This window comes from Aspergillus welwitschiae (genome assembly GCF_003344945.1).
Source record: "Aspergillus welwitschiae strain CBS 139.54b unplaced genomic scaffold BDQ94scaffold_43, whole genome shotgun sequence".
Taxonomy (NCBI): Eukaryota; Fungi; Ascomycota; class Eurotiomycetes; order Eurotiales; family Aspergillaceae; genus Aspergillus; species Aspergillus welwitschiae.
The window spans coordinates 112156-125830 of record NW_020798737.1 but is presented as its reverse complement, the minus strand read 5'-3'; the positions used below and the strand labels follow the sequence as shown (position 1 = coordinate 125830).

The following is a 13675-nucleotide window of genomic DNA, read 5'->3' as shown; positions in this document are numbered from 1 at the left end:
CTGGCTTATGCATCGGACATGGCCGCGTTGGGGGCACCAATGAGTGTGCCAGATTAGTGTGACAGTGATTAGACCCCTGCAAGCGCTTCCCACCCGAGGGAAGCCTTCCAGCGCCCGGCGCAGTAGTCTTCGCAGAGATTTTCTTGACGGGGGTGGTGCAACTAGCAGAGCGGGAAACGATAGTAGAATATATATCTCTCCCTATAACTGGTCTCCACCGCGCACAAATCGGGGACGTTCAGTTGTTAGTATGGCACGTGAACCCATCCCGTGATTCACCGACCCTAGTAGATCGCCATGGGAGAGACGAACACAGCAGTAGAGATGTCAACATTACCACTAGGGAAGATGGAGATCGAAAAGGAAGTTGATGGAGCTGCTGCGTACCTTGCTCAAAGCACAAGTTATCCTCCCATGACATTGGAAGTGGAAAGAAAATTGTTGCGCAAGATCGACTGCATTCTAGTTCCTATGGTAAGCTTCTTACCAGACCATAAGCATTACGTCTACTGATCAAGGCCAGCTTCTGCTCACCGCCACTCTCGGGGCAGTGGACAAGGTTGCTCTCAGTACTGCGGCAATCTACGGACTGGAGAAAGGTATTGATGGCCATCGCTATCGCATATTGCCCTAACAAGTATCTAGATCTTCACCTCGTTGGTCAACAATACTCCTGGGCGGGATCAATTTTATCTATCGGTGTACGTGTTTGTTACTGTTGTCCATTGCCCAAAATCTGACACTGAGGAAGGCCATCATTGGGATGTGCCCTTCTTCCTTCCTCGTACAGCGACTCCCATCCGCAAAATATCTTTCTTCGTGCTCCCTCGGCTGGTCCTGCTTAGCTCTGCTGATACCCGCATCGAAAAACTGGAACGGGCTGATGGCGCTGAGGTTTTTTATGGGTATGTTCTCAAGGTACACTCAACAACACTGATAAGGACGCCATGATAGTGATATCCCTAATCTAGGCTACCTTGAAGCAATCATCGTCCCAACGATTAGTCTCATCGTCGCCGGCTTCTATAAAAAGGCGGAACAACCTCCACGAAATGCAATTGTGTTCGCTGCTTTCAGCTCCGTGATCAATGGGTTCCTGTCTTGGGCAGTCGGGCATATCCCCGACTCTGCACCTCTGGCTATCTGGCAATATCTTTACCTGATTGTCGGTAAGTGAATCACCTATCATAGTACTGCGATCTGCTAAGTACTTAGGCTCTCTTTCCGCAGTGTGGTCCATAATAGCGTTCGTGCTTCTACCAGAATCGCCGATGAACGCCTTCTTTTTCACCGACCAGGAAAGGTTCTATGCAACCCAACGTCTGACGGAAAACCAAACCGGCATCATAAACAAAGAATGGAAACGGGAACAGGCTCTTGAAGCTGTGTTGGATGCCAAAACTTGGATTCTGTTTTCCTTCAACATAGCTATCAACATTCCTAATGGAGGTAAACTGTCTTCTCGTGTGTAGCTCTACTATCGCTTACGATATAGGTCTGACTACGTTTAGTGGCATCCTTATCAACAATCTTGGCTTCACTGCGGTTAAGGCCTCCCTCCTGAACATGCCGACCGGGGTAATGTCCACTTTATCTGCGTTTTCCTTCTCCTGGCTAGCCGCACGCTGGACAAATCGAAGGTGCCTCGTTACGATGATGGCATGCTGTTTGCCCATTGCCGGATCGGCCTTGGTGTACTCCCTCCCACGAACAAACGTTGCAGGGCAAATAGTCGGAATCTACCTCGTAGGTCCTTCCAGCCGTTGACCAGTATTCATGCTCACAGAGCTCTAGCTTTACACTTACTTTGGCCCGTACGTAGTCGGTAAGTGCTGTCTGTCATGTGTATTTTTCCCTATCTTGCAAGCTGACAAGCAAGGAATCTCCATGGCGCAAGCTAATACTGCTGGACACACGAAAAAGACTGTGCAGTACTCCATTTTATATATAGGATACGCCCTTGGTGAGTCTATGCTGGATAATTATTTTTCATAAGATTGTGTCATCTTTGCTTTTATTTCCACTTACTAATGTAATTGAAGGAAATCTCATCGGACCCCAAACCTTCCGTGCTAGTCAAGCGCCCGCCTACACAGGCGGATTTATCGCCATGTTAATATGCTACTGCATATGCGTCGGACTGATGGGTATTTACTGGGTGTTGGTCTTGAAATACAACCGACGACATGCCAACATTGACCCAGACTCACAAGTTACAAATGAATATTTGACAGAAGCTTTTGCCGATAGAACGGACTTCCAACAGACGAATTTTAGATATACTACATGACACAACACCTTCCGAAGAGGACGTTTGGCTATTTATGCTCTCTTATAAAAGCCTTGAATAGAGTAATAACCTATTATGTCTCAGCCTAATCAGCCAACACAATCCAATGGCAGATGTGTGGCTAGCAATTCACTCGATGTGCTATCTCTAGGCCCGGATTCCCACTTCCGATACATTCCGGATAGCTATAATGAGTGGCAGGGATGTGGTGTGGCCGCGTCACTCTAAGAGCTGCAGCTAGTCGTAGTTTGGTGCTGTTAATATAAGCGCCGGCCCATTCCCCGCTCTTCCGGCGGGCTGCCTCCTTCCTTCCATTACGCCCCCTAACAGACGCAGGCCACGACGACGGCCCGGGACACACTTCCACCTGTAACCGCCCCTCATTTCGTATGTGCCACGTACATGCATGCCATCTTCTCCGAAAATGTCGGTTGGGAATCATCGTCCCTCTGGTTGCTTTCAGTGTAAAGGTACGGACCTGAACATGAAGAATTCTCGAGGCGGGCATATTGACGCCGGATGCAGCACTTGGCCTGCGCTGCATTGGAGATCTCCCCCGCTGTACACGATGCAGAACTCTGGATTTGACGTGCGAGGAGTTTACGTTTGTGGAGGAACCCGTGGAGCAAGGAATTAGCCTAGGCCGTAGAGGTGGGTTTCACCAGATGAGCGTTATTGGCATTATCATAGGTATGGCTCATGATTGTCCATAGGAACGTGGTCAAAACAACAGAGAAGTATTCTAGATCTACCCGCCTCTAAGCCCGCTCATCGAGAGATGGTATCGCTGGACGAGTACAGTGGCCGGTGGGTATTCCTTAATCTCACTGTGAAGAATTACCTCGAGGACACAGGCGAGGTAGACTATGTTTCCGACAATGAGGACACAGTCATGCAGGGCTTGTCTGGTGAATCGGATGATGCGCTTCAACTACGCTCTGTCCTAAGCCATCCGCTTTCCGCATACTCCCATTCTGAGAGTTATCTGCTCCAATACTTTATTCAGAGTATCGGGCCGGATTGTTCGCTCAGCAGCATTGACAACCCATACATCACTTTGCTGACACCACTTGCTTTCTGCCATCCAGCTCTCCGGAATGCCATGGTGTCTGTAGCAGCGAATCAGCTTCGCTTACTTGGTGATGCCCGATATGCCAACGAGGCGGCACTTTACAAGAATAGAGCGATACAGGGATTGCAGCAGGCAGTCGAGCTCCAGAATATAGATGATGGCATAATAGGCACTATTCTGATGTTGTGCTTTTACGATGTACGTGATATGGTGGACATTGGCTTTAACAACTGCTGACATGGCAACTCACAGATATCGGATAAATGCGATTCATCTTGGGTAAAACATCTCGAAGCAGGTCTGGACCTCTTGGACTGCCTGCCTTGTAGTGCTTCGTCAAGCCAGGGGTTGCGAAGGTTTTTCCAAATGTATTTTGTCGCTCACGCTATCATGCGTCGGACGGCATCGCCAGGAATGATGTATGAAAATGGGCGATATGGTTGGTCAGAAAACGATAATCTTGATGAGGTTTGTCCCACATGAACTTCGTCGATTCCGATTCTGATCTTTTGTTAGATTGATACAATAATGGGCTGCTCACGGCGGCTCATGGGGATGATCAATGACATTTCTGATCTACCTTCCGATGAGCATATGGTAAACGTACATCTCCTCAGCTTTCAACTCAGCAAATCGACACGCGTCTAATGGCACCACAGAAAACCACAAACGCTGGGCCAGCAGATACCTACATATCAAGAGCAAATCGCCTTGCTTGCTCCCTCATCAACCTCGCTCAGACCCTCCCACCCCACCTACAACACAGAGAAGATATAGCTCGAATCGCCGAAACGAAGCGTCTAGCAGCATTACTGTACTTGATCGAGCGGGTCGGCTCCACTACCTATCGCAGGCAATTCATCCCAAGAACGGATAAGCGCACATTAGTGAATAAGATGATTGATCTCATCCAGAGTCTTCCTGATTCTGCCACTCTACTGTGGCCATTATACGTTCTCGGGCAGACCGCACTGGATGATCAGGATCATCGCCGGTTCGTGATGGATCGACTAGAGCGGATAGAACGGACACGGAACCTAGGGAGTGTCCGACGAGCCAGGACAGCGATGAAAGATACGTTTCGGATTATGGATATGCGATATACGGTTCGACGGAGGGATGGGAGGTTTGGAAATATTAGTCTGGCTTGACCGTTCCCGTGAGGTGATATTAGAGAAGCTCCATGCATGCTCGTCATTCCTCTATCCCAATGTACCACATAGCTCTACCCCATCATAGGCACAACTAAGCAACATACACAACCTTCAACACCCAGCAAAACTCCTCTCCATCCCACGCCCCCTCAGGAACCCTAAACGTAAATCCCTCCGTCGCACTCCCCTCCCACTCAACCTCTACCTCCCCTTCCTCATCGCCATCCACCACAACAACTCTATCCCCCCTCAACAATGGCACCGCCGCATCCACAAACACCTTCTTCCCCGGATCCTCCAGAAAAAACAAATAAAACGCCTCATTCGTCTGCGTAAACCTCACCCCGACCTCCCCACCACCACCTGTCACACCAACCGCCTCACTCCTCACCCACCAAACCCTCGTCCCAAACACCGCCTCCTCATGTCCTCGAATCCACTCCCCAGCCCTCCTCAATTCCCTCTCCTCCCTCTCGACAATACTCCCATCCGCGCGCGGCCCAACATCCAACAAAAAATTCCCATTCTTACTCACCATATCCACCAAATCCCTGACCACCGTACTAGCATTCATATAACTTCTTTCCGCAGTCGCCCGATTAAACCCATAACTATACGGATCCATGCCCATATTACTCTCCCACTTGCGCAACTGTGCCGAACTAAACGTCGCATACTCGGGCGTATCGAAGTCGGACACTTCCGCGACCCCGCACCGCGAATTAATTGCCACTTGGCGATTATCTGCACGCGCGGAATTGAACCATTCGCTAGCGAAAGACGCAGTCCCGTTCGCGGCCCCGCAGTCACACCACATGATGTCTGTGCTGTAATTGTGAGCTAGAATGGTCATTTGGGGAACCATTACATCTGTGATGAAATCCGTGACGGGGATGCGGCCTGTATAGGGTTCGTTCAGGCCAGTGTATGGGTTGCGGGCGATGATGCCTGGCCAGCTGGTGGAGGTGTTCCCCGGGAGTTCGGCGAACCCGTAGGGCCCGAAGTCTGGGTTGAACCATTCTGGGAGGGAGAAATAGGTGCCGCGTTTTAGGGTGGGGTGGTGGATTGAGGACGCGGTGAAGAGTTCTGACACGAGGTCCCGGTGCGGGCCGTAGTGGAGGGAGGAGCGGTTGGTGGTGTTCTGCGTGTCGAAGAGGGCGAACCCGTCGTGGTGTTTAGTTGTTAGCACGAAGTATTTGGCCCCCGAGGCTGCGATGAGGTCGACCCAGGCTTTCGGGGAGAAGTTGGCTGCTGTGAAGGAGGGGAACGAGTCGTCGTAGTTCCAGGTGGGCCCGAAGGTGCGCAGCCGGTAGTCGTAGGTGTCGGATTTGTCGGCGGCACGGTGCGTGGTGTACCACCTGACGGTTGTCTATGTTAGATGGGTTCGGGGGAAGAGGTCGGGATTATGGGGAGGGGGAAGGAGTACCAGAACCACTCGGCGTAGCTTTCGTAGGGAGTCGAGTTGCCCCAGCCGGGGACGGAGTAGGGACCCCAGTGGATCATGATGCCGAATTTGGCGTCGTCGAACCATTCAGGGCTTTCGTGGTGTGAGAGGCTGGACAGGTCTGAGGTCCATTCTGTTAGGCCGAGGGAAAGGGGGTGAGGATAGGTTTGGTGCTGGATGGAGTGGGTGTAGTTTAGGATAACGGTGGCTGTTCCGTTGGCTGTGCCGTTGATGCCGATGTTGACGCGTTTCTGGTCGCCGGGACAGAGTCGTTTGACGTTTGCGGGCTCTAGGGTTCGGATTCCAGGCATGGATAATGATAAGTTGACCCCAGGTCCTGCGATGCAGCTGCTGCCTGGGTTGTTGATGGTCACTTCGACTATCTGGTTGCCGCTTTCTGTCCACTTTTGGGTCGGGCGCACGAATTGCACTTGGGCTGATGGGGCGGTGGATTTCCACAGGGATACGGAAAAAATATGCAGTCTGCCTGTAGTTGTGTTGGTAGTGACTGGCAGTGTGATTGAATGTAGAGTCTTGTTGGGATCCAATGCTGCAGAGTATTCGAAGATGTGCGATGTGTTGAAGTTGGTGTCGTTGTGAGTGTACCGGTAGGGGAAGATGATCTCGCCCCGGTTGATTGTCAGGAATGCCCACCAGGGTAGACTGCGCAGCTCGGAGACAAGTGTCGAGTTGTCTGAATACGTGTATGTCACATTCCCCGACACGGTGGACAGTTGAACGTCGGATGTTACCAGCATGGATGCAGAGAAGTACTGGTCGCGAGGCACAATGATTGTCTGGCCTTCACAGACGACATTGTCTGGAAGGACGGGCCCACGATAGCCTGGAAAGTCGTAGACAACACCAGTGTGTGTGGATGTGTAGGTTCCATTGATGCCAATAATGCTGGGGTCTGGATAGGACTGATTCAACGCATCAAAGGACGTCTGGCCGGGATATACGCCAAATGCCTTGTTGTTGAAGTACGAATCGAGGGAGATAAATTTCGACTGAATAATCAGCTTGAGTCTCAATGACACAGTAACTACTAACCTGCGTTACTGCAGCTGTAGTGACAGCTAACTGCCATGCGATGGCTATCTGGGTGACGAGCTTCATGATGCATACACTCTCCTGTATGGGCGTAAAATCTACACTCACCCGACGAAGCGGGGAATCAGTGCAGAAGTAGTCATGCCAACTTCATATCCCCCCACCAGAAATGGCACAGTGACATCCTGTCTGCAAGGTGAAGCAAATCCAGCAAGTGGCCGCCTGTCATTGGAACACGCCGATCATTTAGATTAAACGGCCGGTGTGCGGGGAGATATCAAGTGCGGCAAAGATACGCGGAGATAAGTGCTAATCACGCTCATATCCTGGTCGGCCCAGCCGGGCACTAAACAACGTGAACGCCACTGTTACATCGGCTGATGTCCGAGTGGAGGTCTGCAGTATGCCGACTGATAAGAAGCACCGGCTCCCAGGATGTTCCTGCATGATGCACCGACGCAATGTGGACGACCTTTCTTTCTGTGGCAGCTGGGCTAGCCAGTCTGCCATTGACTCGTGCCTTTAACAATCCCCCAGGGGTGGACATCTGGTGCGGCAAGGCTTATCGAGCAAGGTATGTTATAGCAAAGAATTGATATAACACGACTAACTTTGTTAGCAATGCTTCATTCAACCCTGGTGGCTGGTTCGAGCAGCCCTCGTACTCTTCCACCCCCCTGCTCAATCTCAAGGTCCGGCCACGGATGAGCATCTACCTCGAGACAGATGCAAAGGGTAGCCTTCTCGTCGACACCACCGTCTCTCACCTCGTTGGTGATCCTCTACCAGTACAGACCAGCACAAATTACACAGACCAGCACATCCATGTCGACATCCACATTTCCGCCGACAAGACCCCAATTGCATCGATCACCAACTATACCCTCCCTCTTGACATCACCAAGGCCGAAATTCCCCTCTCCTTCGACGACCTCACCCCAACGCTAACCCCCTACACCATCACCACCACCGCATCCTTCTCCAATAGCATCACCAACTCCACCTTCACCGCCTCCTCCGAACTTTTCTACCTCCCCCAACGCACCGACGGCGGCAGCGCCACCCGCATCGACCACCGCACGGGCATGCTCTCCTACATCCGCAACCAATCCGTAACCTGGACTCCAATCTTCCCCTACACATATTACGGTACCTCCCCCGTCCCTTCGCTCCCCTCCACACACCCAGTCTAACCATAGAACAGCCCAATGGTCTCTCTACTGGGACACCAACACCACCACTCTAACCACCTTCGCCTCCCAAGGCTACAATGTAATCCACATAGTTCCCACCGGGACCCTCAGCGACACCCCCTTCCCCTGGTCCACCTTCACCCCCTACCTCACTTCATCCGACATGCACAACCTACACCTCCAATACGACGTCCTCTTCGACCAGACCAACCTCACCAAGCTCACCGACCAAGTCTCCCACATCCACACCCACCCCTCCCTCCTCCTGTACTACACGGCCGACGAACCAGACGGTAAATCCAACCCGTTGAACTCAACTCGTCTCGCCTACGACCTCATCCGCTCCATGGACCCGTACCATCCTGTTTCTCTAGCCCTGAACTGTAAGGACTTCTATTATGAGGAGTATGCCTCGGGGGCAGATATCATTCTGTCGGATGTATATCCCATCTCCACAAACACATCTTGGTCTACGGTATATGATACGCCGTGTAATGCTACGTATGGGTGTTGTGGGTGTGATGATTGCGCGGGTGAGTTCGAGGATATTAGCGATAGATTGGATCAGTTCTATGATTTTGATGGGGTTATTGGATGGGAGAAGGTGCATTGGGCCGCGCCGCAGGCGTTTGGGGAGGAGACGTTTTGGACGAGGTACCCTACTGCTGAAGAGGAGGTGGTGATGGTCATGTTGAGTGTGAATCATGGGGCCATGGGGATTGTTATGTGGGATTATCCGAGTAGTGAGGGGATTGAGCGGGTTACGCGGGAGTTGGCGCCCGTGGTCACCGGGGAGGTGTTTGTGGGGTTTTTGGATGAGGGAGTTAGAGGAGAGGGGGTGGTGAGGGGGGCGAAGAGGGTGGATGTTGCTGGGTGGGTAGTGGAGGAGGAGGGGAAAGCGTTGGTCAGTGTGTTGAATTTGAACTATGGGGGCACTGGGGAGGTGAGGGTGGGCTTGGAAGGTGTGAGCGTGGCTGGGGTGGAGAGCGTGCTTTGGGGTGGGGAGGAGTGGGTGGTAAAGGATGGGGAATTGGTTAGGGAGGGGTTGAGGGGATTGGAAGTATGTATCTTGGTGGTGGATTTGGTGTAGAGTATGAAGTTTACGATATAAGGGAATGTAGATATTGAGGTTACCGTATACCACATTATTACATTATAGTCTCGTCGTGATATCTATTTGAGTAGGTACAATCGCGTTACAGGGCGAGAAGTAGGCCGATACCCGCAAGTCCTGGGAGCAGGTTCATCGGGTTGCTCGTAGCTTGCGCCGCAGCGCCCTCCGAGGAAGTACTCGTAGCTTCAGCCGACGAACCACCGCTAGAGCCAGTGCCGGTTGAGCCGGTTGCTGTGGCTGTAGCAGTTATTGTGACACCCGACAGCGTGGGCACTGCGGTGCCAGACGAGATTAGTCCATTTCCAGTCGCGGAAGAGACAGCCGAGGGAACCGGTGTGGCTCCTGGCACAGCAGACGTTCCCGTTCCGATTTCGAGGATATCATCGTCGCCTGGGTTGAAATTGGTATTGGCGAGAGAGATTTCGTTGTTCTCGAGATCATACACGACGTATGCACTGCGCAGGAATGTATCACCGAGCAGGTTCACGCCCGGCTGGCTAGGCACGAGGCCCAAGACACACGTGTTGTCGGGCCACCCCGGCTCCGTTGCGGGGATGATCAGCTCGCTCATGCTTACGGTGATCGTTGCACCGGAGAAACTGTATGTTACATTGTAATCGGCCTCTCTGGTGTCGCAGTCGATGTAGGCCATGTCGTATGTCTTGTCGTAGGTTGCGTTGAGCGCATCGTAGACCTTGTTGACCAGGTCGCTGGGCAGTGCCGTCATGGTGGTGCCAGTATCAAGTGACACAGAGAGGGGGAGACTGTCGGTGAAGCTACTGGAGTTGGAGTCGGTCGCAACGCTGAGCTCCGTAAGGGCGATGGCGAGGGAGTAGTATTTGCCATACACAGGAATAATCGGAAGAGTCTGCAGATCGCCCTTGTACTTGGCTGTATTGACACCTCCGAAAAGGAGGGAGCCAGTCGACGCCTCCAAACTATCTAGCCATATGCTGTACGCAGCAGACTTAATGGCACCGCTGTCGACGAGGGCCTGAGGGAGGTTGGCGTAGACTTTGTCGTCGTGCTCGGCTTGGTAGGTCGAAATCTTGTAACCGACGCCGGCGATCCCGCCTATAGTATAACTAGTCAGCGACGATCATTCATGGACAAACGGTTCACCCACGTTTACTAGTCGTTGACTCGGCGATCCCAAACTGCATATTATCGATTGTTGTGTTGCCGATCGTGAGCTTATCGGTCACATAAGGACCGTAAAGATTTGTGCCGTCCGCATATGTATCGTTGAGGTGTGTGCCCACGGTCTTTACAGTGGACGATTCGCTAGCATTGTACAAGCCATAAGGGGTGCATAAATTGTCGATGGAGCAGTAGGTCGAGTTGCCGGTGTTCACCCAGAGGTCGCTGCTGCCAGTGTCCAAAGCTAATGACACCTTTTGCGCAGGTGTTCCTAACGTCAGGTTCACTGCGTAATAGGTCGCATCCTAGCGATTGTCAGCATGATCTATACTTCACGGCTGTATATTTTAACATACCCAGTTCTGCAAAGTCACGCCGACCGTAGAATCTCGTTTCTGCAAGGACTGGGCGCTCCTGCGCTCAATGGGCATACGAACGACGGCAGGCCCGTCGCGTTTATGGAGAGACAGGCCATGGGCAAAAGGAATGCCCGCCGCAAGAGGAATTAGCGCCGCACCTTTCATCTTGACTGATCGGGCGTCTGTTTTCCTGTTCACAGACTCTTTATAACGTAAGTTGCAAAGAAGCACAAGTCCAAGACGGATGTGCCGCAGTCTGGGGAGGTTAAATTGGCCCCCAAGAGGCAAGGCAGCATTTCTCTTCTGCCTGCTCCTCTCATGTCAGCTTCAACGGCCAGGCTAAGGCAATAGTGTAAGCATGGTGCTCACGCTGTGCACTGGTATAGCCAGTCATCATCAACCAAGTGACTCAGCCCCAAATTGGTCAGAGCAAAGGCTGCGTGGAGCCATTCACAACGAACGCTGGATCCAAAGGGTCTGACTTCTACACAGTACAAGCGACCTATCGTGACCTTGGACGGCTATTCCCGCCTAGCTCCGACCATTTCTCCGAATTCGGTCGAGCAGCCGGATGTTCGGCGGTTGATGACCGTCGGGCCTCCATCCTGATTCGAGCAATCTAATCCGTCTCCATCGCAATTTAAGACATAACGGCGATGCACCTTCATTGGGCTGTTGCGGACGGAATTTGCGGCCATTCGCTTGGCGGTGGGCCTCTGCTTTACCCTTGGATTGGACCAACCCCGTAGCCGCTTTTCCTATCACGAAATTCGCTCATGCCCACTGCAGGAAGAGGGGATTCAGGCTTTCCATCTGTCGGAAAATTCTTGATCCAGCTGCACTAGAGAGTTCAGGTCGCTAGAGCGGCTGTATGGGCAGACTAGCTTCCTGCAATCCCGAATATGTCTCATTGCCATGTGCAGAGTGTACGAGCAGCTCAGGGGTAGTAGATCGGCATGGGAATTTTGGCACGCAATTTGCGCTTTGTGGTGGCGCGCGACATCCACCACTACATTAGATACCATTCCTAGAGCCGCCTGTGAGTATTGCAGACTCTGCAAGTCAACGGTGTTGGAAGGAGACTCTATGACATCCTGATGTAATAGGCAAAGCGCTCTGGCAGAATCAGTTAGCTGCAGCCGAGTGGCGCGGTCCTTCAGACTAGTATCCATTCCCTTTCAGGTCACAAGGCAGGGAGATTACGGCTGACATACCTCACGGCAGATGCTATAGGACTGCAATCATGGCCAATTTCCGCGGTAGCTGTGTTTATCCGTTCTGAAAGAAAGTTTTGCAGTTGCTCGTCGAGTTGCCGAATCTCTACCGTCCTACCACTATCGGTTCGGGGGAGCCTTCGCACTGCCAACACCCGATCAAGGAGGAGCACAGCTCGTGCCTGATGGCCAAAAGCACAGGGTTTCCTGTCCTGGTTCGAAGGCAGATTTTCATGTGAGGAGCTTCCTACTGATTGATGGCTAGCTTGGATAGGCTGGAGGTCACTCGGCAGAGGAAACTTAGAAGATGGACATTCTGTTGTAGGTCGTTGTGTCTTGTCTTTGATCTCGCATAGAATAAGCCTAGGCTGGGTGAGCCTATGTGTGCAAAATCTTCTTGTAATTGACCTACCTTTCGAGAATGATTACACCCCACCACAAATTTAGGCGCTCCAGTCTTTCAAGTGAGATATTACTAGCTTCGTTTGTCTGCCAGGAGCTGGGATTTGCTAACCCAATTGCAAAAGCGGTTCTGGCTAAAGTCCCCATCGTAATGTTCGCTGCCTCAGGCCGACCGTTGGCATACTCATATGCAGCGATGAGCAGTCCAGCCTGAAGTAAATATGTTGAGGCACATATTATGGCTTGAGCTTCCGCGAATAGCATCTTCATAGTGGCATATAGGCTATGTGGTGTTAAGTGTGTATTGAGTCTCGACGGCTGCAGCGTCACCAGGCACATAGCCAGCACAAGGACAGAATAGTCCACCGGTGGTGGGCAAGACGGGCTATTGTACTGGGCCAAAGTTCCTTGAAAGATTTCGTACGATACTACTGGAAGCCATTTGTGGAAGTTGCTGAAATACCGGCGACTGATTTCCTGCAACGAGAGGTCTGCCAATTGGATGATGCGGCATACTTGGTACCATGTCCTTCTGGGTGCTGTGGACACATTTCCCGATGGTGGGCCAAACAGGGAAACCATCTGTAGCAAGATCGCATTTATTTCTATCTGAGTAGTCGCTTCTGTGCCCGTTTCTTCAGCCGCCGGAGGACCTTGGTATCGACATGGCAGGTTCCGTTTGGTGCAGTACCCACAGGTTGGCAGTGTCTTGTCGCATGCCTTCTTTCTCAATTTGCAGGTCAGGCATACTTGCAATGCTCGCTCAGTAACCGGTACAGTCATCTTTTCCGTTTCCCTCACTATAAATTATTCGACAAGCCAGTTGCGATCGAGAAGCGAATCTATCGAAATGCCGATCGGCCTATAATTGGGCTGTCAGTCTCGGACGTAGAGTGCTGAAAGGGACACAGCAGAGCCATATATTAGCAAAGAACAAGATCAAGTAACTCACTGGGGCTGTCGGCCGCCGCTAAGACATCGTGCCCGATCGTGACATGGATGACGACGGTGTCTTATAGATGGATTGTCAAGTTCCCATGCCAGGGACACATCACGTGATAAAATCAACTGCCTGTGGGACCAGCGGCCGCCACTAGTCCTCTTACGGCCAGTTGACTATCCCCCAACCAGCGCTGTCATTGGCTGATCTGCTAGCTGCAATGGGAACACAACAGCTGCATGGATGAGTGTTGCTTCCCTCACCTCTCTCCAGTATGCTGAGGTTTTCACTTATAATGCG

At 51.9% G+C, this 13675-nt stretch overlaps 5 protein-coding genes across 5 annotated transcripts; 2 read left to right on the top strand and 3 right to left on the bottom strand.

Moving 5' to 3' along the window:
- Nucleotides 1-297: 297 nt before the first annotated feature.
- On the top strand, nt 298-4513 carry BDQ94DRAFT_183336 (MFS transporter/fungal specific transcription factor domain-containing protein; the record flags this gene model as incomplete). The annotated part of the gene is made up of 16 exons (XM_026774386.1): nt 298-426; nt 491-599; nt 646-701; nt 752-905; nt 972-1169; nt 1216-1449; nt 1496-1746; nt 1795-1825; nt 1880-1963; nt 2043-2212; nt 2621-2720; nt 2816-2941; nt 3004-3560; nt 3615-3830; nt 3879-3965; nt 4022-4513. The coding sequence occupies 16 exons, from the start codon at nt 298-300 to the stop codon at nt 4511-4513; spliced, it is 2994 nt and encodes a 997-aa protein (XP_026621692.1).
- Nucleotides 3990-7156, bottom strand: BDQ94DRAFT_183334 (alpha-L-fucosidase; the record flags this gene model as incomplete). The annotated part of the gene is made up of 3 exons (XM_026774385.1): nt 3990-5874; nt 5943-7013; nt 7122-7156. The coding sequence occupies 3 exons, from the start codon at nt 7154-7156 to the stop codon at nt 4608-4610; spliced, it is 2373 nt and encodes a 790-aa protein (XP_026621691.1). The 3' UTR covers nt 3990-4607.
- A 318-nt stretch (nt 7157-7474) lies between these two features.
- BDQ94DRAFT_183332 (uncharacterized protein) lies at nt 7475-9296 on the top strand (the record flags this gene model as incomplete). Its single annotated transcript, XM_026774384.1, has 3 exons — nt 7475-7587; nt 7633-8162; nt 8218-9296. The coding sequence occupies 3 exons, from the start codon at nt 7475-7477 to the stop codon at nt 9294-9296; spliced, it is 1722 nt and encodes a 573-aa protein (XP_026621690.1).
- A 41-nt stretch (nt 9297-9337) lies between these two features.
- BDQ94DRAFT_96009 (pepsin-like aspartic protease) lies at nt 9338-11271 on the bottom strand. Its single transcript, XM_026776921.1, has 3 exons — nt 10817-11271; nt 10447-10765; nt 9338-10394 (listed from the first exon to the last, which is right to left on the bottom strand). Exons 1-3 carry the CDS (start codon nt 10982-10984, stop codon nt 9403-9405), a joined length of 1479 nt encoding a protein of 492 aa, XP_026621689.1. The 5' UTR covers nt 10985-11271; the 3' UTR covers nt 9338-9402.
- A 218-nt stretch (nt 11272-11489) lies between these two features.
- Nucleotides 11490-13434, bottom strand: BDQ94DRAFT_96003 (Zn(II)2Cys6 transcription factor). Its single transcript, XM_026776920.1, has 4 exons — nt 13388-13434; nt 12446-13297; nt 12034-12396; nt 11490-11935 (listed from the first exon to the last, which is right to left on the bottom strand). Exons 2-4 carry the CDS (start codon nt 13216-13218, stop codon nt 11620-11622), a joined length of 1452 nt encoding a protein of 483 aa, XP_026621688.1. The 5' UTR covers nt 13219-13297; nt 13388-13434; the 3' UTR covers nt 11490-11619.
- Nucleotides 13435-13675: the final 241 nt, after the last annotated feature.

Bases quoted from the DNA above. Each gene is read 5' to 3' on its own strand.
- BDQ94DRAFT_96009 (XM_026776921.1), bottom strand. From the start codon at position 10,984: ATGAAAGGTGCGGCGCTAATTCCTCTTGCGGCGGGCATTCCTTTTGCC. The intron at 10,766-10,816 runs GTATGTTAAAAT...GACAATCGCTAG, and splicing joins GCGTGACTTTGCAGAACTGG to GATGCGACCTATTACGCAGT. The intron at 10,395-10,446 runs GTGGGTGAACCG...GTTATACTATAG, and splicing joins CGAGTCAACGACTAGTAAAC to GCGGGATCGCCGGCGTCGGT.
- BDQ94DRAFT_96003 (XM_026776920.1), bottom strand. From the start codon at position 13,218: ATGACTGTACCGGTTACTGAGCGAGCATTGCAAGTATGCCTGACCTGC. The intron at 12,397-12,445 runs GTAGGTCAATTA...CACCCAGCCTAG, and splicing joins GGTGTAATCATTCTCGAAAG to GCTTATTCTATGCGAGATCA. The intron at 11,936-12,033 runs GTATGTCAGCCG...TGATTCTGCCAG, and splicing joins CCTATAGCATCTGCCGTGAG to AGCGCTTTGCCTATTACATC.